The following is a 24,883-nucleotide window of genomic DNA, read 5'->3' on the forward strand; positions in this document are numbered from 1 at the left end:
GTTTCACTACCTCTTGCGAAATTTCTTCAAATTCCCCCTTCATTAACTCATTCTCAGCTTCGCTACTTACCGTATCTCCTCTGCCAGTTCCATAATCTTCCTGCTCAGTGAAGTTCTCTTCACAATCTTTTTCCATCTTGTCACCTGCACTATACTTCACCGCTGTCACCAACATCCCCTTATTGCTTTCTTGATATATTGGTACTATTATTAGCAGACAGCATTGTCAATCTTACAATTGTAGTCTTAGACATTTGGGGGACATTTGGTTGGAAGAAGCTTGTCTCGTCCAGACTCCATACTTTTCTTATTTGTCATTAAGAATATATATTTATCTTTAGTATATTTTATACATACTGTATATTATATTTTAGTATAAGGCCATTATTTCTTTGGCAAACAAAAGAAATGAAATGTGCATAGAAATAAAGCATTCTAAATCAATTACAAGATCATTTGTTAGGGAACTATTTTATAGTAATTCCTCATTAAAATTGACGCAAATTAATAAAAACATTGTATTACACCTAGGGTGGAATGCTACTAGATTTGGAATCTCGGTTTCAAATTCGACACTGTTAAGTACTTGGTTGAGGGCCAGTTTGGTGCAGTAGTTAAGTACCAGGCTAGAAAGTGGGGGGTTGCGAATTCGAGTCCCACCTTAGACATCAAATCACCTGGAAGACCTTGGGCCGGTCACTCTTTCACAGCCCTCGGAAGGAGATAAGAGCAATCCGCTTCTAAAACCTTTCCAAGAAAATTGCAGGAATTAATAATAAGGTTTGTTTTGCCTTTATTGTTACAAACTTATATGCTGGTCATATAAATAGAGTTAAACAACTAAGTCACAATAATATATTAAAATAAATCTTATTGAGCACATTAATATTACATCTATTTTTCTCTCTTTCTGAATTTAGGTTCTTTCTTTGTTGATCAACGCTGCTTACAAACCTAGTCGTGTTCTTAGAGAAATACAACTAGATGAAGAAGCTTCGTGGCATGGATATGGGGAGATTTTGAAAGCAAAGTAAAATATTCCATATATTTATATTTTTGCTATTAGGGCTAAATTAGTTGTACTGACCACAGTTTTGGCATGGCACTTTCATGATTTAATTGGCAGAAGCTTGAAAGTTTTTGAGTATACTAGAACTTTGCTGCATGGACTTTTATCCCTATGCCCCCCCCCCCCAATCCTTAAAAATCAAAAGCTGCCAGGATAATATATTTTATAGCTGCAGTAGAAATCCTAATTGTAGATAAAAGTTGTCCTCATATTAGAAGTCATTTGAAGGGTTGACAAACCACATGAGATATCAGCACTGTTTGGATTCAGGACTGCCTTTCCACCAGGGGAATAAAACCTGTGACAGACCAACTAGCTCCTTTCAATCTCCATTCTGTAATTCAATTTAGGCTGGAGAAACAGGTTTTGGTAGGCTGCATGGGAAATGGTGGGAAAGGAAAAAGCTGCTAGTCTCATCTTAGTATTTCCTAATTAAATCCTCTGCTCCGCTGAAGCTGTTTTTGCATGGAAATAACAAGCACACCAACTTAATAACCGTCTTTGGGCTGGCTTAAGCAACTGGTTTATTTATTCAGTCAAAGGTTAAGAGGCTTACTCAAGCAGAAAGGGAATGAAAGGCTGGGTTATTACAATTTCTTTTATTTGCTTTTGCTTTGAAAGTGGCTTGATAAAATAATATTAAGGCTATTCCAGAGCACTTCTCATAATAATACCTGAAATAGAAAATACCTCAGTAGTTCAGAAACTACTGCTTCTTTCAGCTCTAACTGATAATGGGTTAGTCTCTTTTCCCTGTTGTCTTGAATTGTTAGTAAACCAGTGCTGCCTTCAGATCCTTTGATGTTCCTTTCTTAGAGAAAAGCTGGAGACTATAATATTTGTAATAAACCAAAAAAGGCAAGCATTTTAACATAAGTATTGCTTTAATGTGCAAAAAAGGAAAATAATATAAAAAGAACAAAAAAAACCTGGTAGCGTATACAAGTAGTCCTCAGTTCACAATGGTAATCATGAATCAGAATTTCCATCGCTAAGCAATGTGGTTATAAAGCATGATGCCATGTAATCACATCACACAGATGACAGTCCCTTTTGTTGTTAAGTGAGAATTATGCATCAGTAGGTGAGGACCTCACATAACTGGGACTTGTGTCTTTCTGCCAGCTTCCAATAAGCAATGTCAGTGGGAAAGCTTGTAAGGAGTTGCAAGTCATAGATATGAGAAGCCTTTCTTTAGGCAGCTATCAAGGAAGAGAATGCTCCCACGCGGTCATATAATTGTGTTTTTTTTTCTTTCATTGTTAGATACCGTACTTGTTTTTTATTTCTGTGCTGTCAACAGTCAGCATGGAATCCTTGTATATCTAAATGAATAAATAAATGTTTTATTTATTTATTTATTTATTTTAAACCAAGAAATTTAACATATTGTGATATCTCATTTACTCAAATTTCGTCCTCTCTTTATGTTTAGGACTGGCCTGACTCACATTTTAATCCGTTGTATAATAATTATTTATTCAATAAGCCACAGTTCATTGGACTTGCACAGATATAGGCTATGGTTTACAAATCAAAATAGCATAAGCCATGGGCTGTAAGCCATAATATGGTAGACTTTGGTTTAGTTACTGTACTGTATAAAGCCACATCATGTTTCCTTATTAATGAAACCTTCCTTTGCTACAGATATAAAGGAAAGAGCTACCGAGCTACAGTGGAGGTGGTAAGAACAGCTGATCGAGTTGCAGACTTCTGCAGGCAGACCTGCATCAAACTGGAATGTTGTCCAAATCTTTTTGGCCCCCAAATGGTGCTAGACAAATGTTCTGAGAACTGCTCTGTTCTAACAAAAACCAAATACAGTAAGTAATTGTGTTATTGGCTTTTATTTGCTCCATAACACGTAGGCAGTTAGAGCATTTTTCAATAAGTACACAATATCCTAATAGCTTTATGATGGCTGCTAGTTGGCACTTCCTTGGGCTTTCAGTAAACAGTAACAAAGCCTATAGTGATATAACTGGATTACATCCAGTTGTTTGGATAACATACTGGCCCACGAATTAATGCTACTATGTTTCCCAAAAAATAAGATAAGGTCTTGTTTTCTTTTGACCCCACCGAAATAAGCGCCTGGCTTTATTTTTGAGGAGGTATTTATTTTTTAGGTGCAGGAAGCGGCGAGCATGGTTACCTCATGGCTGCTGCTGTGTTGCAATATTTTTGGGGAGGGCTTACTTTCAGGGGAGGGCTTATTTTAGCACATGTGCTCAAAAGCTTGATTGGGCTTATTATCCAGGCAGTCTTATTTTTGGAGAAACATGGTACTTAATCAATAATAAATCATGGATACCATTTATGATTAATGGTCTTCTACTTCACCATGAAGTGCCCACATTTTGGGCTTCAGAGATTACAGTATCTCAAATCAAATTATGACAGTGTTAAATTGAAAAAAATATTCAAAGATAATCTTGCAGTTCTTCTTCATAAGAGTTAGATAATTTCTTAATGAATGGAGAAATCCAATATGATGCTGGGTTCACACAACAAGCTTAGCCAAAATATAGTAAAGCATGTTATGGCTAAGCACATATGTGAATCCAACCATTGTCACTGTAATTGCTGAAAGCTTTTTTTTTTTTTTTTGGAGGGGAGGGGGCTTGTTTCAGATTTTAGTAAAAAATAAAGTGCTACATTCACTTTCTTTAGCACCTTACACACTACCTTTTCTGTTGGATACCCCCTCCAGATAACCCTTCTTTGTATTATTTGTTCCTTTGGGGAAAATGGCTCTTCTCTTTGATTACATCTCACGGTAGCATAACTGTTGTGTTAAGAAACCTGAATCCTAATTCTTGCAGACGAGTTTGACTTGTAAATTGGCAGATAACCCATCCTGTTTTTTGTAAATACTCTGCTATTTTTCCTAAGGCATATCCCAGCATTGCTACTACAATAATGTAAAGGTTGCACACAACCAAAATAAGCACTCTGTATAATAAGAGGACTTCTAAGGTCTTATCTTTTTAAGGACTAACAAATGATGAATTGTGTTTCATGAGAATAATTCTTTTTTTTTTCTTTTAACCACCTGCAGCCCATTATTATGGAAAGCGGAGAAACAAAAGGATTGGCCGACCACCTAGTATCCACAGCAACATTGAGGCAAGCATGAAAAAAGCAAACAGGAAAAGAAAAAAACGGAAAAACTTCTTTGTTCATAAGAAGAAGCGATCTTCTACCTCTGTAGATAACACACCAGTGGGATCACCCCAAGTAGGCAACTAGGGGGGGATAGATTCAATATGCAAGTCTATAAATAGAGGTTGTGGGATAAAGAGGTTGCTAATCCGTGCTATTCTGAGTGGTTCTGTATTGTTTCTCAGGGAAGTGGCGATGAGGATGATCAGGATGAGATAGACGAGGAGTCTCTTACTGAAGACAGTACCTCTGAGCACCAGGAGGAACTGTCTGAAGTATCAGAGAAGAAATCACAGTCATCTTCCCCAACACAGAGTGAGCAGTCTCATTTTGGGGCTCCAGACCGGGACAAACGGAAAAGAAAACTACGGACTTTTTCTTTCTCAGATGATGAAAATAGGCCACCTTCACCAAAGGTATATATTGATTGTAAAACATGTAAAACATGTAACCATCATCAAGCTTTTCAGCAAATCTCTTTCTTTCAGCAACTATTATAGTAATAATAGTAACTATTACTATTATAATTGATTGTTACTATAGTTGTTATTTATTGTCAGTGTACAACATATGTATAATGAGATTGGTTGAGCTCCCTCAGTGCACCCCTCCAAAACACAATACAACTCACAGTGAAGACAAAAAGAAAAACAAAATATCCCTAACCCAATAAGTCATATTAACAAATACCCAGTCCCATTACACCAGTATGAATATGTTACACATTGTGCCAGCCCTGCAAGTCCATTGTATTATTTAGTTATGATGTTACTTCGCATTCAGGAGTCTGACAGTCTGATAAAAATTGTTCTTCAGCCTCTTTATGCTCTTGGTCTCTCTTTCTTTCTCTCTCTCCCTCTGATGTTTGCTAGATCTATTTACTATGTAACTTAAGTATATTTCACTGCCTGTAAAACTTGTACAATTTCCCTTAAATGTCTCTCTTCCTAAATTGGCACCAATTGAGAGATGGGGTGATTTCAGCTCACTTGGTCAAGCTAACCTTTTAAAAAAAAATCTGAAAAAACAATTTTCTTATTTTTTCCTTTCTCCATGAATTAAATCTACATTTAAAGATAGATGATTGACAGTTATTTCTTAACTAATTATTTGTGATTTAAAGCACATAAAATGCACCTATCTGGCCTATGTGCTAGTCCTTGTTATATCTGAATGCAATAACCTTTATCAACAATTTTGTTCCTCTTAATTTTCATGTGCATTCAAGTAATTTATGTGGATATCTCTGCGTGTGTGAATTTGACATTTTCTTCCAATGGTAGAAATAAAGCAAAACTTCTTCAGTAGGTCTTTACCATGATCTCAGAACACAGAAAGGTAGTAAAGGAAATAATAGAAAATACAATGCTGCTTTAGTAAAAATAATCAGAAATGTAAGTATTTTTGCTGCAGAAGATGCTGTATTAAGTCTGTAGAATTAAAAGTCACTTATTTCTGATCACAAATTAAGGGTACATATTTGTAGGATTTGTGAAATTATAATTAACTAATTTTAATGTATAATTATGTATAATAATTGTAATTACAATATACCATTATAGTATATAATTAATTAATTATGATCTACTTTAGTATATCACATAGGAGCAACTAGAATGTAGAAAAAGATATATGCTAGTGATCCAGTTGAATTAAAATTCAGGTTCAGACCATACAGCAATGGATTAGAATCACAGTCTTGATTATCCCTTTAAATAATATAAATCAGATATTGCCTATCCTCAGTTACCTACATTTATGATTATTTAATGGTTATATGACTAATTCTCAAAGATACATGAAAAATTAATGCCATCAAATTAAATCCAAAATACTTCGTCAAATAAAAAAACTCCCAGTGATGATTGAATATTGCATCTATACTGCAACAACAGGAATGACAACAATAACAATAATAGTTTGCAATTGCATTGCACTTTTTTCTCCTTTCAGTTCAGTTTGAGGTCTTTTATTTCTAGAAGCTGACAGCCATGAATCTCTGATGTACTAAACTCAAAAGTTTACACTGCCCAGTCTCAGTGTATATATTTCAGGGCCACTCTTATATATTATTTATAATTTAGAGCAGTGACCTTTTTTGCATCATGTGCCAAAAGCCGGGGGGAGTGCAGGGAGGTCGTGTGTGGGTGTGCACACGGCAATAATGCTATGTGTGTGACCCCCCCCCTGCACAAATGCACACGCAACCAGCACTCTCCCCCACCTTTGGCATACTTTTGTCATCCACCCCAGGCTCCAGAGGCTTTCTAGGAGCCTGGCGAGGGTGAAAACAGCCTCCCCGCCCCCCAGAGGCCCTCGGAGGCTTCAGGAGCTTCCCTGAAGCCTCCAGAGGGCAAAAACAGGGAACCTGGAAGTTCAAGAACGGTGACTTCCAGTTTGGCCATGGGGCATTTTTTGCCCTCCGGAGCCTTCAGGGAAGCCTTCTGAAGGCTCCGGAGGGCGAAAAACGGCCCTACAAGCAAACTGGAAATCTGTTCCCGAACTCCAGAGGGCGAAAAACGGCCTTAAAAGGAGGCCAAAGTCAGCTAGCCAGTGCGCGCATGCGTGCTGGAGCTGACAGAGCAATGCCTCACGTGCCCTAACAAATGGCTCCACGTGCCAGCTGTGGCACACGTGCCATAGGTTCACTATCACGGATTTAGAGCAATCTGATTATATGGCAATTTCAAGCATCTTTTTGTCATCCTTTTTTCTTTTGCTAATCCTTTTGGCAGGGCTCTTTGCACAGAATCCTTTTTTTACTTTAAGGAATTGCAAAACTGGGGTAACTTACTAAACTGCAGGTAGACCTCGACTTATAACAGTTCATTTAGTGCCTGTTCAAAGTCAAAATGGCACCGAACAAAGTGACTTATGGCTGTTTTTCACACTTAACAACCATTGCAGCATCCTCACGGTCACTTGATCAAAATTCAGACACTGAGTAACTGTCACATATTTATGATAGTTGCATGTCCCGGGGTCACGTGATTTACCTTTTGACATTGCAAAGTGAATGGGGAAGCCAGATTCACTTTGTTACTAAATTAACAACTGCAGTGATTCACTTAATAACTGTAGCAAAAAAAGGTTTTAAAATTGGGCAAAATTCACTTAAGAACTGTCTCGCTTAGCAACAGAAATTTTGAGTTCAATTGTGGTAAGTCAAGGACTACCTTTAATATATGTTCTGCATTCAAGTTCACTGTCATGTTTTCAGGACAGTGTATATGTTATGCCTCAACAAAAGAACTTCTTTTTACCCCCAGAATTCTGGATCAGTGGATCATCTAACTCATACAGAACATTTTTATGTTTTGGAAAAGATATCTCTAAGGAAGAAAAAGTGATATTTTTCTCTTTATGTCTTGTGGCATAGGAAATAAAGATAGAAGTTGATGAAAAATTACAGCTGGACAGCAATCCTCTGGAATGGAGTGTAGCAGATGTTGTGCGGTTCCTTAAATCTACAGATTGTGCGCCATTAGCTAGAATATTTCTGGATCAGGTATGTTTTATTATTGGCCATAGATAATTGACTCCTTGAAACCATTATGTCAACTAACATTTTGATCATTTTTACCTCTGTGTTTATACATGCATAAGTGCAATTTACACATATGCATATATATAAATTATTGGGAACGTTTTAATGGGAAGCTAAGATTCCTCAGATTTTCTTTAGACTAAGGGAGACCATTTCCCATGTTTTAACTGTATCATTAGGTCTTTTCCTTTAAAGACCTAATGTATACGTTTATTTAATTTAAATTAATGTATTTATATCATTCACAGGATTCTTATAATGCAATTGGTAGAAAATACATAATACAAAAACATAAAAACTTAAAAAAACAGAATTTCTCTGAAATGATACCTTTTCTAAGTGTTGCTCTCTTTGGACTCAGTGAGAAAGTAAATGACTGACCCCAGGAAAACATGATCATGTTTATGATCAATTGATCATGTTTATGATCAATTTATAATGAGCAGGGACAGTATTTTTCAGTTTGAAAGCTACTGGCACATTTGATTGCTAATAGATAAAGTTTTAACTCAAAATCACATGAAAAACCCTGCTGTGTTGCCTCATTGTGGCGGGTAAGGGTGTATACGGAAAGGATGAGCAAAGGAGACTGGGAATATATGCCAAGTGTATGGAATCTCAGCAACATCACCTAAGGAATGAAGAACATTGTAGCTGCCAGTTAAAGCAAGCAGGAACCTCTATTGGACAGCAGTGCTGTGGGATGATATTAAGTATGATAACACCAAAGACATCCTTTTATAGGCAATGATAAATCGCTCCTCTATTTCACCAAGAAAAGTACACGGATAGACAAGATAAAACAATTGATACAGTGCCAGATGATGGGCTCCTCAGATCAGTGTTTTTCAATCTTGGCATCTTTAATGGATTTCAATTCCCAGAATTCCCTACCAAGCATGTTAGCTAGAGAGTTCTGGGAGTTGAAGTCCACACATTTTATATTGATATCATATCCATTTTTCTTTCTTTTTCTTTTTATTCCTCTCCTTACAGCCAGTTTATTTTAGTTACTATAATGTATGTAGTTTCTTACCAAAGTTATACAGGTAATCCCTGAGTAACGAACCTTCGAAGTTACATGATAAGCACCCTCTAGTGTTTATGAAGGTCCTAAAATTATGAATGTTCCAGTACCACGGCAGTTGTTCGCCCATATGAATGACTGAAGAGGCTCTGCAACATTTGTCCAGCCTATTCACACACACACCGCCGGGTCTTCACGGGCATTCATATACCTTGAGAAGATCTCTTCTCTCACACGGTTTCTTTGCTTGCAACCCTGTAGGCTTCAGCAGTCCTTTGCAAAAAGCCTTTGTCAAGCCAGCGGAGCTTTGGAGGGTAGGCATGTCCCTCTGCAGCTCTGTTTCTACTGGCAAAGGCCTTTTGCAAAGTGCTGCCAAAGTCTAGAGGGACACAATCCTCAAGGAGAAAGACCCAGAAGGGAGTGTGCAGCTCTCCGTGCTTCATTTTTCTTCGCCAAAGGCTTCATCTTCGGCAACAAGAAAGGGACCCCAGAAAGGTGCACATGACCCTCTGTTCATTTTTGGTCAGCGAAGCCTTAATCAAGCGCTTTGCTGATGACAAAGGAGGGAACAAGCAAAGAAACGAGAGGCTGGAGAGGAGACAGATCTTCATAAGGTAAGTGATCCAGTTCAGCAGAATGTGGGAAGAGCAATTGTGGGGACCCCAGGGAGGAAGAATAAGGTATCTCAGTGGGTTGGAGGTGGACTTGGGTGGTCTGAAGCCAGTAGCCTGCTCCATCACTAGGCAGCCCATGGCCCTACCCACCCCACAATACCTCATGTGCACTTAACAAGTTGCACATTTGATTAGTGAATGTGTGGACAAAAGGAGGGAGCGATCATGTTCAAATTATGCAATTCGCTCCTACAAATGCTCAGGGCAGGCTCCGTTACATTCATAACTTGAGGACTATCTGTAATGCATTAATGAAATGTTTAAATGATTTGGGAAAAAAACACATTTCTTTTAATGCTAACTGCTATTTCTTCCTTTTCCTTTGATAGGAAATAGATGGGCAGGCACTTCTCTTGCTCACTCTTCCCACGGTTCAGGAGTGTATGGACTTGAAGCTTGGCCCAGCCATTAAACTTTGCCATCACATTGAAAGGGTTAAATTTGCCTTCTACCAGCAGTTTGCCAACTAAAACAGGAGGAAGAAGATAAGCTGAACCTGAAACTTTGAAGCACAAGTGCAGTAACCTGCTTTTCCTTCAGCAGGAAGAACCAAGAAGGGTTAGATGGAAACTGCTTATGAACTGGCTTTACAGTTTTGCACTTTGAGTGGGGAAAATACTTGGAGCAAAATATTAATGCAATCCTAACTATCTTTGCAGCTGTCTTTTGGCTTAAAAAAGTAGTTCTTACTCATTCTGTACATCAGGGCTTTTTTATGAATAAAAGATGATTTAAATATCTTTTGCGAAGAGAAAACAAATCCTCCAGTTGTGGTATGGACAGAAAGAATTTACAGCATGTGGAAAGGAATGCAGAAGATGAGCATTTCTTTGCTGCTTGCTGAATGACCGTCCTCTTTTTTATTTTTATTTTTTATTTTAGTCTTGAAGATAATTTAAATGAGTAGACTAGCTGTTTGCCAAGATACATGGTGTGGCCAAAAGGTTAAAAGTGAAATTGCAGCTTCTTTCTGCTTTATTTTAGAGCCTGCTCTCTACCTCTAAAACCAAAAAAAGGCTACAAGGCAAGTAAAAGAATGATACAGCTACTGACTTTTCTGTAGTTAAATTATGGATGCCCCTCTTTTTCTACTGTCCTGACAGAATCGTAGTCTTTAGCAGCTACAGGATAGTCACAGACTGAAGAAGTAGCATTCTTTATTATGGAGAAATATTGATAAATGAAGATTGTGCCTGTCATGTTGCAGATAAAAGTAGAGAGGGAAAACTTAGAAATTGTGGATATTGATATGTGCTATGGGTAAGCTAAAGTTGCACAGAAATATTGCCACACACCAGAAATATTTTTTAGGAAATATGTAGCTATTTAGGGAAAATTACATAGTCTTCCCTTCCTATTTGCTTAAAACTGAATTTGTATCCTTAGCAGAAGAATGAATTGAGCTCCTTCCAAGTCTCAAATAAGTAAATTTGTCAATTGTTACAGTTTTGTAAATGCACCCATAGAACTTGATTTTCTTAAAGTATATACAGAAGAAAAATGGTGGCATAGTTTGCATGCCATACAAACACATTAGGAGATGCAGTTTAGTTTGCTTAACGTATGGAGAACTCAACTGAGTTCATCAGCTTAATATGCTGATCTAATACAAAGAGCTACTACCCACAACTGCAAGAACAAGCTGATGTTTTAACATGTTTTGAATGGAAAACTAGGTTTTATGGAAGCTAGAAGAACCAGAGCAGTTTCTGCATTTCTACCTATTACATACATAAATTGTGGCTTCAGCCATTCAGTATTTATTATTCACAAGTTAGATCAAAGCATTGGTGACTTGGAGAGTCATGTTGCAGGGCATATTGAATAATTTTAGGAAGAAATTTCTTCACAACTTATTTAGCTATATGGAATTCTAAAGTAGACAGAATGACTTCATGCTTCAGGTTTCAGTCAAAGTAGGTTTAATACATGAAATGATATGTAACTGAACATATGGGCCAAGTTTGCAATTAGATTTGTATATTGAAATTAGTGCTATTCAGATGCTCCATTATTTATAAGAACATGCATGTGTGTGAAAGTATAAATGCCTGTTTGGCATCAGAAAGAATATTGGGGGTTTTTGTAAAAAAATAAATGAATATCAGGCTCAGTGTAATTCTTGCTTTATTTAATTAGCTCCAATTGGAATACCTTCATGTGTTCAAATTTGTATGTCTAAGATTTTCAGGGTTTTTCAAGTAAAGCTTTCATATGCCATATATTGCTGAGAGTAAAATTTTCAATGCCAGGTTATATTTATAGGCTGACATTCCTGTCTTGTTCTATCATTTTGGTCTTAGTATAACCATTAAGGATTTTCCAAAAAAAATATGCTTTTCATTACTTGTTACTTTGAATGAGTCATTTCTATGCAATGCGTGAGAAACGGATAAATTTCATTTCTTCAGGCCAATTCAAGCATGTCTTGTGGATTAACAGGTTTAACACAATCTGTAAAATATTCCATATATAGTTCTGAAATATTACCTGAGTTTTGTAAAATGTAATTTATAAATCATTCATCTCTTTCCTGTTGTTGCCCTGATAAGTCAGCTAGACTTACCTGCTTTGCTACTGATATGACATTCAAAGCCTGTTGGAATATTAAATTTGATTAAGGAAACTCTCAAGTTAGATAACATTGCATATTTTTACAAGGCCAGTGACATTCTAGCTAGGAAAAATTATGTTGGTTTCAAGGCCTGCATTAATATTTACCTAAAGCAGAGAGAGTGGAAAGGTAAAGATACTTTTCAGATCTGGTGCTAATTGCTATAGAAAAAGCATATTAAAAATTATTAGAAACTGGCAGCAAACTGGATTTTCTCATGATTTGTGTCTTGAGGAAACACTTTAAAATTTTGGAAGATAGAAAAAAACCCCAACATTTAGCCTACTCTGAAAACACAAGCTACTTTTTTGAAGTTGACTAATGTGCATACTATTCTTTCTGTAATTTTACTCTGTGTAGTTGCCATTTTTGATTCTAAAGATTTGGGAAAAAGATGCAATCCAATATTTCATATAGTTACTGAATTGAGCACACAATTTTCCAAGGTCAGAGATTTTTTTTATTTTTTTATTACTGGCCAAACTTTTATTAGTTAAGAGGAGTTGAATAAAAAGTTTTTGCAAAAGATGTTTGCCAAAATGTAAAGTCTAAAGTCAGGATATCAGCCATTTTGTTTCTTTCTGTAAATAACACTGTATGAGTTCACTCAAGATGTACTGCCAAATGTTTTAGCAGATATAAAATTCAACATTTTAAATGAAGGTCTTTAAAAGCCATTTTTGGCTTTGTCTAAGATAGTTGTCTGCTGTGAAAATTTTTAGAATACCCAATAGTTGCTAAGCACAAAGAAACTGACATTTCCTGGAAACCTCACTGGTGTAAGTTTCACTATATTCCAGGTGCTTATGTTGGTGTTAGTTTCCCCAAAATATCCATAAATGACCTTTATATTTGAAAGCAGCCTTAAGGGTAAGGGATCAGAATGGATTGTGAAAGGACAAAACTAGTTTTAAAACTATGTTATATCTGTAATTCAGTAGTATTTGTTGCATGTGCAGCAATCTAACTCCCCCTTCCCTTGACTTGGATTTATAACAAATGGATTGTATACTGAAGGCCATGAATGTGAATTCTTTTTTTATATCATGTTTCAAAATTATTAGCACTGGAGAAGCACCAGCACAGTGTTTACTCCTCATGCTTGCTAGAAATAGGTTGTATTATTTATATTATTTTAAGCAATTCTTTTAAAAAACCTGTAAAAACCAAATTCCATGCAGGAGAGAACTTGTTTCCTTCAATTAATAAATTCAAAGTTCCACTGTTGTCCTGTGCAAGGCTAGAATCTGGAACCCCTATACATCTCGAACTTCACACAAATAGGTTTTAGATTTGGGGGGGATGAAAAATGTTTGTTTGCCCTATGGAACCTTGTATACCTTAGAATTACTGAAGGTTTGTATTCATCAGCTTCTCCGGCTGCTATTGTTTCATTTCCACCCATTGTGCGCACATATTCTCTCCTGTTCTGATTGTTTCCTTAATGTTCATAGACAATCAAAACCTCTTAAAAGAGCCTCTAAGGCAGGTACTGCCAGCATATTTCTTAGTTGTAATAGCTCATTGGACATGCACTTTCCTGCTTTGCTCTAAAAAGATTAAAGATGTATATTGTGTTGTCTTTTCTGCTTGCTGTATTTTTACTTTAATTAATATATATGTGTGTGCGTGTGTGTGAACTGAGGGTAAAAATTTGAAAGTAGAAGATATGCACATAAAATGTCTACTGAAGCACCTTTTTTGTTGCCTAGGTGCATCAGGTAAAGGTTTTAAAATATTTTAGATTATTTGACTTGTTCTGTAAATGAATGTATATAATTTTGTGGTACTTCATGACCGTTTTAAGTGGTTGTAAGAAAATTAAAAATACTTAAATTGGTGCCAGTTTCCTTTGATATTGTTGCCTGCTTGGAGCTTTCATTACTAAAGAAAAAGTACACTTGAAAATTCATAGCAGTATCTGTGAATTTCCAAATATTTTACACTGTTGTTTTTAAAAAAAAAAAAAACTACAGTTTTCAAATCCTGGAGCTAATTGGTTATTGTCACCTTAATAATTTTCTTGGAAATATTTCTATTTTGGATACCTTAACTATATTCTTATTTTATACATCTCCAGCTGAAAAATGCTCACACATTAAAAAAACTAATATTGATGTTTTCCAGTATCCCAAAATAATATAAAATTAAAGTATTCAAATTTTAGGCATCCTTCTCTTTTTTTCCTCCCTTACTCAGTTTTTAATCTGGTAAATATTTTATAGCACCACACTGTTACAAACAAGTAAGATAAGTCTTTTATCACATTAAAGTTTAAGCATTTAGAAATAATTAGATGCAGTATCATTTCTCCCATCAGCTAACACTGAGAATGCTGTTGCATTAAAACACTAGAAATTCAAACTGTCACCTAATAGTACAGTAATTACAATAACAGATTTTCTTTGTTTTATCTCAGATAAAGAATAAAATGAAGCTTAAAAATATTTGGGGGCAACTCGGGTTTGAGATTTAAAGGATTGTTATGTTGTCCAGTGCTGCTTTTGAAAGCATTTAAAATGAAAAAAAGTCTTGCATTGTAACTAAACACATTGCTGTTCCACAAAGGCATACATATCAGTTAACCATTATAACAACAGAGCAGCCCTATAGGATAGTCAACAGTGCTAAATTAGTGTTTATTTAAGCCAGGGGTCCGCAAACTTTTTGAATAGGGGGGGCGATTTACAGTCCCTCACACTGTTGGGGGGGGACAGGCTGGCTGGGCGGGCATGGCTAGGTGTTCATGTGACTGGGTGGGCGTGGCCAATTTAGCAGTCCATTTTGCCTTTGTCCTTACTCAACCCAAGGAATCTATTTACTTAAGATTCCCCACCCCCCAGGGAAAAAGAGCACAAACTTTCTTGCCACTTGCCTAACTTTATTACAACAGCTTCAGGCTCCTTAAAATAGGCCGTTAAAAAAAGAATAAAACAAATAGGATTTCCTTCAAAATAACTCCTGATCATAGGTTTCAGATGACCCCACAATAAACCAGACTGAAAACTGCACCAATGAAGACTGCAACTAAAACCCTCAAGATCGGCATTGGGAGACATTGGAAGGCGGTGAGAATCAACACACACACACACAGCCTCCAATGGTGAATTAATGAGGGATAATGGTCCCTCAGACAGTTGGAGGCCGGACTATAGTTTGAAAAAAACATGAACAAATTTCTATGAACACTGCACATATCTCTATTTGTAGTGCAAAAAAACCATGAAATAATACAATATTTAAAATGAACATTTTTTTATTTTTATTTTTTTCAATTTTAATTTAAACAAATACACATCCTTCTTTACATGCTTTACATGATCCAAGCAGTGCAGCTTTTTGCATTTGACTGATGGTGATTTTGTCAATTTTTAACTGTTTTAAATGTAATTCCAGTGCTTTTGGAATAACACCCAATGTACCAATTACCACTGGAATTCCCACTGCTGGTTTGTGCCATAATCGTTGAATTTCAATTTTTAAGTCCTGGTATTTCGCGATTTTTTCATGTTCCTTCTCGGCGACCCTGCTATCACCTGGTATTGCGATGTATATGATTGTAACCTTATTTTTCTCAACCAGTGTGATGTCTGGTGTATTATGCGCCAGTATTTTGTCCGTTTGTATACGGAAATCCCATAAGATCTTGACCATCTGATTTTCGGTGACTTTTTCAGGCTTATGTTCCCACCAGTTTGTTGTTGGTTTTAATATTATAATTTTTGCACAAATTCCAGTGGATCATTTGTGCTACTGAATTGTGCCGCAATTTATAATCAGTCTGCGTGATTTTTTTACAGCAGCTGAGTATGTGATCAAGAGTTTCATCAACTTGACAAGGATGTCTTGTCACCTATATAAATCTACCCAAAGTTGAGAGGTGCTTTTTTCCTGGAAAAAACACATTGAAAGCAAGTAAAGCCCAAACCTACAGACAGATGCTATTTGTGTGAGGTTAACTATTTCCTGAAAAACAATGAATGAGATAAATTTGGATTAATGTTACATCATATATAAATTTAAGAGCAATGATACAGTCATAAAAGTGGAGTCATAAAAGTGGAGAGGATATTTTTATATTGCATTCGAAACTATTAACACTGGGCAGAGGCTCTATGTATTCCATATTAGCACTTGCTCACTAGACGTTGGTTCTAATTCTAATATTCTTTTGAGCAACTTGTAGGACAATACGTTGCTTTTATCCAGTTAAATATAAAAGTTCAACAAATCACTGTTTTGACTTGTGCAAACCTGTAACACAAATCATTACATTTGAAACTTCAGATAAATGGGATAGATTTAAAACAGGCATTGGTTGTATATAAAACGTGTTCTTGCAACCCTAATATAGATTTGAAATATATCAGGATCTTGTCAAGGCCACACAAGCAAACCTCAGTTTGTACAATGGACCATCTGTTTTTGCATCAACTTTTTCCTATTTAGTTTGACAACATTTCAGAAGAAGAGAAATGAGAGAACAGCATTCAGTTCTAACAGCATTCAGTCTGCAAAGAAACACTTCTGTCACAAATGTTAGTTAATTTTCAAAAACCAATATTGTTGCTTTCAGTATAAATACCACATTTCAACAAAGTTTTGGTAGAACAATCCTTCCCATCTAGGTTTCTGTGTTTAGTTTTGAAAACTGTTAGAAAGCTAATCCTGGCTTCAAAACTGCATAATTTCATTGAGGTGTAGACTCGGGTATCTGTTCAGCAAAGCCCATCTGGCCGAAGGATATCTCAGAATTTGACAATGGAATCTAATACTGAATCTGGTGCACAAGATGAGTGACAAAAATAGAATAGGATATCTTTTTTTCAAAATAACATTTGGTGTAGTTTACATTTAGGCAATTTTCTGGGATACTATTAGCAGCTATTAAAGAGCTATCATTTCTGATCTAAGTCTGTTGAAAAACTCCAAGGGACTGATAGAACTCTGTTCTGTCCTTTGGTTTTTCTTTCTAACTAAAGCTAGATCTTTTCTTTATTTTTGCAGCTTATTTATTTTATAACTACATTACTGAAGGCCTCCTGTAGTACTGCTTCCAAAGTTATCCTCTTATTATGGGGAGGGAAGGGTGGCCATTGTTCAGTGTTCAGTTACAATGTGTCCAGAACTACCATGTTTCCCCGAAAATAATATGGGGTCTTATTTTCTTTTGACCCCTGAAATAAGCACTTGGCCTTATTTTTGGGAAGCTCTTATTATTGTTGAGGTGCAGAAGGCAGCAAGCTGTGTTGCAATATTTTTGGGAAGGACTTATTTTAGCGCATGCGCTCAAAAACACAATTGGGCTTATCATCCAGGGAGGTCTTATTTTCGGGAAAACAGGGTATCACATGCATTCTTCTACATGAGAAATTTTATTTCTATAATACATATTATTCATTATTTACCATGATGCTTCTGTGGGATGTTTTTGATGTCTCCATCTAAACCCTAGAATTGCCTGAAATATTCATCCAAGTATTAACAAGGCTAGATTAGCTTTCAAATTGTGCTGTCCCTGCCAAGACTAATTCATTTTTAAGGTGTTAGTCTTGTAATCCATGGCTCATCAACTTTTGCAACCATGCAGCATGTTCTCACATTAGCCCAAAACTGAATACTAGACCACTATAAATGTATCGGGGAGGAAAGATACTTTTTTCTGCAAAACCTGTATTGCATGATTCCTTGTAATATTAACATATACATTAGCCAAGGATGCTGAAATAGTCTCCAATGCCACTTTTATGTATCTTGAGGACCAAAGTCATCTATAAATAAAAAGTGATCTTGGACTGCACTGAATTTCCTTACTCCATTCTTCACACACTTCTGCCCCTCTTTCTGGCAAAGATAACCAGTTGCAGGCACCTTGCCACACTTAACAATGTGGGCAGCTAAGAAAACCCCTCCCCCATAGCTTGCCTGAGGCTCTGAATGGGAAATCTCTGATGCCCACATTAAGGAGAGAGCTTTCCATAGACCCCAGCCCCTGAAGCCTACCAAGAAATGCTTTGACTACACAAATTGCCTTGAAAATACCAGAGTGAGGAAAAGAAATACAATAGTGGAATACTTAAGAAGAGTTGAAAAGGTGCAGATAGTCCTCCTTTCCTTTTTTAGGGCAGGAGAGCTTAGAGGTTATTCTGTTAGAAATTCATATTAGAAATTCCTTGCCCTAAAAAAGGGAAGGAGGAATATTTCAATCTTTTCAGCTCTGTTTTCAATTCCACACATACACAAATATACTTTGGAATATGCTAATATTTGCTTGAGAGCCACTTTGGTTAGTGGTTAGGACACCAGGTAGAAACAAGATGGCAATGAGTTCTAGTCCCATCTTGGCACAAAGCCAGCTGTGTGACCTTGGCTCAGTCACTTTCTCTCAGCTCTAGAAGAGACAATGACAAACCACTTCTGAAAAACTGCAGGGACTTGTCTAGGTAGTTTTCGAAAATCGGACCGAAATGAACGAAAAAAAATAGCTCATTAACACAAAAGCTCATCCGAGATATCTGGGTTCTTGCATTGGTCATCTGCAGCTCGCCTTGGTACCTAGAACTTACGAAAGCAACGGTATTACCTTACATTTGACTGCAAAATATGCAGGATATATTGAGTCTTCAGAAAAGACACGTGTAGGCTTCCACGGTTAGCCATACAAAATATATACGTGTCAATACAGGCACAGCCATTCGTAATATATACCTGAAATCGTTGCCCTAAAAAAAACCCTAATATCCGAAATAAAAATCGAGCTTTCAATTCTTATCCGTAGGTGGAATTGCATTCATAGTATTAAACACCCATAGCAACAATTAAATTCCGTTTTCCACCCTTCAGCTCTGCCGCGGTCTGCCTTCTCTTGACCGGTTTTTAAATCCGTGTCCTCAAAAGAAAATCCCCAAAGAGCTGTACAGGCGTGCCGGGATTCAGCGGCTTAACTGCGTCCGTCTTTTCGCCGGTCACGAACGCCTTAAGGCAAACGAAGGCTTGCTTGGAGGAAACCCCGCTAGAAACAGAAGACACGCAAGCGCAGAAGCAGGGCCGCCGTCGAAGCCCGGCTCTTCTCTTGCACCAAGCATGGGAACCCCTTAAACTCCGCATTCAACGAAGCGCGCAGCCCCGCAGGCTCTTTAACCTCCGTGGCTCTGCCCGCCCTCCTCAGTGAGCCACACGAAAAGACGCACTCACGGGCAGGTTTCTCCCCTTAAGCCACGCCCCAGAGCCGTCCAACGAGCCAATCCTGGATCGGGTACGTCACGTGGCGGCTGTGCCGTGACGCGTGGGGAACTCCTCCTCCCCCACCCCCCTTTCCCCAGCAGCAGCAGCCGCCGCCGCCGCCGCCGCCTGCCCAGGAAGTACCGCGGAGCATATGAGCGCCTGGCTTTTACGGCTCGCTTCCCAGCCGCCGCGCGCGCACCTGCCGCGCGCCGCGCCGAGTGGGCCATGGGGGGCTCCCTTGCCCCCAACGGCTCCCTGGCTGTCACGCCCAAGCTGGACCCTCAGCGGAGCGGCGGCGCTTCTTCCTCCGCCTCCACGTTGAGGTCCGGGCCGGAAGACCGCGGCTGCAAGAACGGAGCACTGATGAACAACTTCGGCATATTCCTGCAGGGGCTCCTGGGGGTTGTGGCCTTCAGCCTCCTCCTGCGTGAGTCCTCCGTCCGGCCCCGCGTCTCTCTCTCTCTCTCTCCCCCTGTTGTTGGAGTCGCTGCTCTGGCCTCTGGCGGGCCACCGCCTCCCTGCTCCGCTTCAGTTACCGCTCCAGCCTTCGCCTCCCCGTTTTCTGATTCTACTGCTCGCAGCCTCTACCCCCGGTGCCTACCGCTGCACTGCTCCCTTAGTGAGGTCGTGACCCGCCCCTGTCTCTGGGTTTCGTTCCTCGTTCTCGAACGGCCGGCCCTAAGAGGGATAGGCCGGCTTTCCGGTGGTTTTTCCCTGTGCCGAGCGGGGAGCTGCTGGGCTTTGTTCGGCTCTGCGCGTCCCCTTCCTCTTCTCTGCTCTGGAAAAGGCTCGGTCATGCTTTGCACGCCAGTAGTCTGGCGGCTGGCAATACTGTATGTGAAGAACCAAGTGTGCTTTGGAAGGAGGCTCTTTCTCTTCATTCCTGGGACACCTACCTGCTTGCACTGTTGGGCTCTAGATGTAGAACCGTAGATGTAGATATAGGTATTTTCGGGTGGTGGGGAGGTCCTTGGGTTTCTGAGCTTGTTTTCTTGCAGAGGTTTCATGACCCTAGCTAGGTAACATCATCAGGGCTAGTAAGGAATTCTGTTTGCTATCAGTTTATTTTCTGGCGTCTTGCATGTCTGGCTGGGTGGGGGTGCTTTTAAGGATTCTTCCTTGGGGTGTTTACTGATGGCTCTGGCAGTTTCTTGATTGGGGTATTGTTTACTTGATTGTTGGTCTGAAGTTAACCTTGGAGTTAATTGTCTGTGCTGATCTGAGCGCTGATTACTGGTGAAGAGGTGTTGGGGGTCTCTTTTTTATTGGTGCTGGTTGATTATCTCTTTTGCATAGTCTATAGATGTTGTTGATATCTATAAGCATATTGATGGCTGATTTGTCAGTGTGTCAGGCTTCTAGAAATTCCCTGGCATTTTGGGATTTGGCCTGGTGTAGGCTTGTCACATTTTCCTTTGTACCTAATAAGTATCCTTTGCCATTGTCTGGGGTGGGGGAACTGCAAAAAGGAATTGTAATCGGAAATATTTTGAAAGCACTGCATTGCCAAGACTAGACTGGTTCACTGGATTTAAATATTTGCCCCCAAACAAACTGATGTTACTCTTTTCACTCAGCTAATATATTTGGAAATACTGGCTGGTAGACCTTCTGTATTTAATCGCTGTATTTACATTCTGGTATGAATAATTGTGAATATGTTTGACATAGTTTATAAGAAAGACTTGCTGGATATGGAGCTTTGATTGGCAATACTGTTTCATTTTCAGTTTAAGGATGATCATGCATGACTTTTGGAAGTGTGTTACTCCGTACATAGGCTGTTTAAAATCTGCTGGAATATGGAATATGGCTAAATTCTAACATTCTGCCATGTTAGTTTCTGATCTCTTGGGCTTATTTGGAAAGTTCTCATAAAAGCTAACACTTGAATTCATGTCTTCTTTTTTAGAAACATTTTTAGAGGGTTTTTTTGTTTCAGAGGTTTTCAGCTTAGCAGAATGATTCATGTTTTAAGTGATTTTATGGTTTATACTAGTCCTAGAGCAGCAGCTTTCAGCTTTCTGTTTGGGTCCGACTTATGAATAGTCAGTATAAAGTGGAAAATCATTTACAGCTAGTCCTAAACTTACAACAGTTCATTTAATGACCATTCAAAGTTACAACATCACTGAAAAAAGTAATTTATGACCATTTTTCACACTTACGACCATTGCAGGATCCCAAAGTCAATGGAGAAGCCAGATTCACTTAACAAACATGTAACCAATTTAACAATTGCTGTGATTCACTTAACAACTGTGGAAAGAAATGTCATACAATAGAACAAAACTCACTTAACAAATATCTCGCTTAGCAGCATAAATTTTGGGCTCGATTGTCGAGGACCTAAAGTTACTGAAGTTTTATTTTGTGTGTTTGTAGTTTTATAAAGCTTATAATAAAAAGTATATAAAGTATTTTGAAGAATATTTGTTATCTCTTGCCTCTGCTTTTTATTTGCATAACCTGACTTACAAGCAGCAAAACTATAACTGATCACATATGAGCATATATCATTACTTAGGCTTTCAGTCACTACATATGGCTGGATTTTGCATCATGACATCACTGTGCATGTTTTGTCATGCTCTTACAGTCTCAGTTTCTTACAGATACCTATGATGTCATTAATAAAATGTAACACGTCCTGTAAAGAATTCTGTTTTTAATTATGCAACATTCCTAAATTTAGAATTAACTTGAAAATTATTGGGTTTTGTAGTAAAATGTTACAATACAAAATGTTTCTGTTCAATGTTCCAGTCATCCACAGTCATTCTCCCTATCAAGAACTCCATGATTAATGAGAATGCTTAATCATGAACATGGTCTTTTTTAAATCTCAGTTTCTTTGGATTTTAACCATTTCTCAATTTTTCATGAATAGTACTACCATTACATAAATCCTGAGATTATTGTTACTCAATGTAAACATACATAGCTTTCTTGATTTATTCTAGACATTCTTTTTAAGGATTTTTTTTCAAAAAGTTATTTGTAGTCTACAGTAGTTCCTTCAAACAGGCAATACCTCTGGAACATATAGCTCTAGCCATTTTCCCTACGTAAGTGCTGTTACTTGAAATAGTGAATTAGATTTATGGTGATGATTTTTAATTTTCAAATCTCAGATGAGAATATTGTTTTTAAAAAGGTCATTTATGGACATATTTATAAAATACAACAATAGGCTTAGTGTATTTTTAATGATGGATAAAGATAGGTTGCAAGTTGAATTATTGATATAGACTTCAAAAAGACAATAAGAGAAATGATATAGTTTCTATTAATTTTCTGAAAGAGAAAACCATTCATATTGATTGAACTTTGAGGGGTTATTTTTAAGTTTTTAAAAGAAATGTATAATGACCATGGACAGCTCCTCCAATATAAATCAGTATTTATTTTATTTGGGATGTGTCAGATTGAAAAAATTACTTTTTTTACCAGAAGATTCTGGTTTAAGGATAAAGAATCAATGGCTAATAAGTATTTTCTTTAAAAAAAATCTATATTCAGAAATATAAATCTTTACTAGTAAATCCATATTTTCATTAGTTTTACAATTTGTAAAACAAGCCAGATGAGGCATTTGTTTAAAAATTATCCTCTAGGTGGCTATTAGTATGCAGATTTTAGGCTCCTTATCTCAGAAGTTGTCTCTTTAAATCAAAATGTAAATATGTATATTTCCTCATGAACTCTTAAGCATATTTCCCCCTTTAGTGATAAAATTGTACAACTCTATTTGCCATGCTATTACTATTTGCTCTGTATGCTTCATACCCATACCTATTCTTATGCACTATTACTTAGGCTTTGTCTATTCAGGTGTGTTGCTCCCTGGTATGTAGGAGCTTACTGCAACTTTACACAGGACATTTAGAAATGAATCTCACCAATTTCAATGAGACCTGCTTCTCCCAGCTAATAGGATTACACATCTCTTTCATCTGAAAGGAGAATGTGGATGCTCTAAGATTAAATACATGGGAGGAAGGGGTCAAAAAACAATGTACCATTTAGCAATGGCAGTCCTGGTTGACATTATAACAAGACACAGAGATAGGAGTCTTGGACAGACTTAATCATAGCTTCAGCTGGGAAATATGACCATCCTAGACCAAGCAAAGTTCAAAAACACTACAGATTATTGGATGCCTGGACCTATATACCATTCAAAAGAGATAATAAGCTACAAAGACGAGAACATATCTTCATCAGCCATCAACACCCAAATGAGCAGAGATTAACACCAATATTAGACCAACAATCAAGAAGCAGATCCCAATGAAGGAACTGCCAAACAAGCTAACAATAAACAGCCAACCAAATGAAAATTGAAAAATGAATCTGGAAAAATAAAAACTGAAGCCTTCCCATTCATGCTTTAGAGCTGTTAGGTATTGTTAGGTAACAATAAAGAATTACCTTTACCCCCTTCCTTTCCTATAAAATAAGTGTACTGAATCCTTCTAAATCACCTCCTTTCTTCCTATTAACTGAGTTTTCTCAGTTCAGAAGGAAGCAGTGAAAACAAATCAAATTCTGTGAGTAGAAATTGAGACTTTCTTAATTACTAACTAGTTATCTCTGATCAATAAATAAACTCAACTAGTATGCCATAATTGACCTAATGGCTGAAGAGTCCTGATACCTGTTACAGGAAACATAATGTTCCAAGTAAAGAAATTATCCAAGAAATAAGCTTTTATGTTTCATGACTATTACTTTTTAGCATTCTGGAGACTTTTACTTTCGTAACTAACATTAGCTTTTGCTAGAAGTGTTGCAGACTGATATCCCTTAGATTTTTTTTCAGATTGCTGTTATTTATGAAGCAATATCATAAATAAAATATTGTCATTCTTCCCTTTCAGAAAGAAATGGGATTTCTTTCCATTCTCCTATAATACTTTTCTACTTTTACAGGTTCAACTTCATCTACTGGCAAATATAAATTTCATTGCACTACTTTAAACCTATCCAGTACTGCATGCATTTGGCACTGGGGGCAAAGTGTGTAATATAAGTTTGTTCCAGGGCAGTGTGTCTTTGTGCTAAGCAAAAGAATGGAGATAAGACAGTTGTCCTCTTTCAGAAAATAAAAACATCTGAATCTGAGAAAGGAAATGTATTGTGCATTTATTGATTTATATTAAGTTATAGTAGAGTAAGTAGACTTGAAGTGTGAAATGTTTTGCATAAATGTGGACTTAAAATGTTGCTGAATGCACTAAAATTGATGCAGGGTAGAAGTAAAACATGCAATTAAATGCTCAGCACTGAGGAGAGAATAAGACAAGAATCTGCAGTGTTCCTTAGCTGTTTAATGTATTTGATGGGTAAATACGTCAAGAGTAATTGTGATGGCATTAGAGCTGTATAGGTTGAATACATGAATTTTGTAAATTAATATATCAATAACCAAAGTAATTGCGTTATAAATGATGTGCATGATTGCAAATAATACATGAACTGTGAAAAACGAATGCAAGTACATATTTTCCTTGATGAAAGATTCTCTAAATGCTAAAACAGATGGAGAAACTTTATG

At 37.3% G+C, this 24,883-nt stretch overlaps 2 protein-coding genes across 8 annotated transcripts in view; both read left to right on the plus strand.

Moving 5' to 3' along the window:
* The window catches only part of SFMBT1 (Scm like with four mbt domains 1), a 109,069-nt gene extending 95,130 nt beyond the window's left edge, over positions 1 to 13,939 (plus strand). For 6 of the 7 annotated variants that reach the window (XM_014062921.2, XM_087709155.1, XM_087709153.1 and 3 more), the window contains 6 exons: positions 921 to 1,030; positions 2,720 to 2,895; positions 4,134 to 4,312; positions 4,423 to 4,653; positions 7,617 to 7,745; positions 9,815 to 13,939. In XM_014062921.2, the coding sequence (XP_013918396.1) occupies positions 921 to 1,030; positions 2,720 to 2,895; positions 4,134 to 4,312; positions 4,423 to 4,653; positions 7,617 to 7,745; positions 9,815 to 9,955 (966 nt within the window). In that variant the 3' untranslated portion in view covers positions 9,956 to 13,939. The remainder of the gene's footprint in view (positions 1 to 920; positions 1,031 to 2,719; positions 2,896 to 4,133; positions 4,313 to 4,422; positions 4,654 to 7,616; positions 7,746 to 9,814) is intronic. The other variant, XM_087709156.1, reaches the window with a different exon arrangement.
* Positions 13,940 to 19,438: 5,499 nt separating this feature from the next.
* STIMATE (STIM activating enhancer) overlaps positions 19,439 to 24,883 on the plus strand; it is a 38,756-nt gene continuing 33,311 nt past the window's right edge. The window contains exon 1 of the mRNA XM_014062919.2: positions 19,439 to 19,750. Coding sequence (XP_013918394.1) covers positions 19,549 to 19,750 — 202 coding nt within the window. The 5' untranslated portion in view covers positions 19,439 to 19,548. The remainder of the gene's footprint in view (positions 19,751 to 24,883) is intronic.

This window comes from Thamnophis sirtalis, unplaced genomic scaffold, assembly GCF_051295495.1.
Source record: "Thamnophis sirtalis isolate CommonGarterSnake01/CBP01778 unplaced genomic scaffold, rThaSir2_p1.2 scaffold_3, whole genome shotgun sequence".
Classification (NCBI taxonomy): Eukaryota; Metazoa; Chordata; class Lepidosauria; order Squamata; family Natricidae; genus Thamnophis; species Thamnophis sirtalis.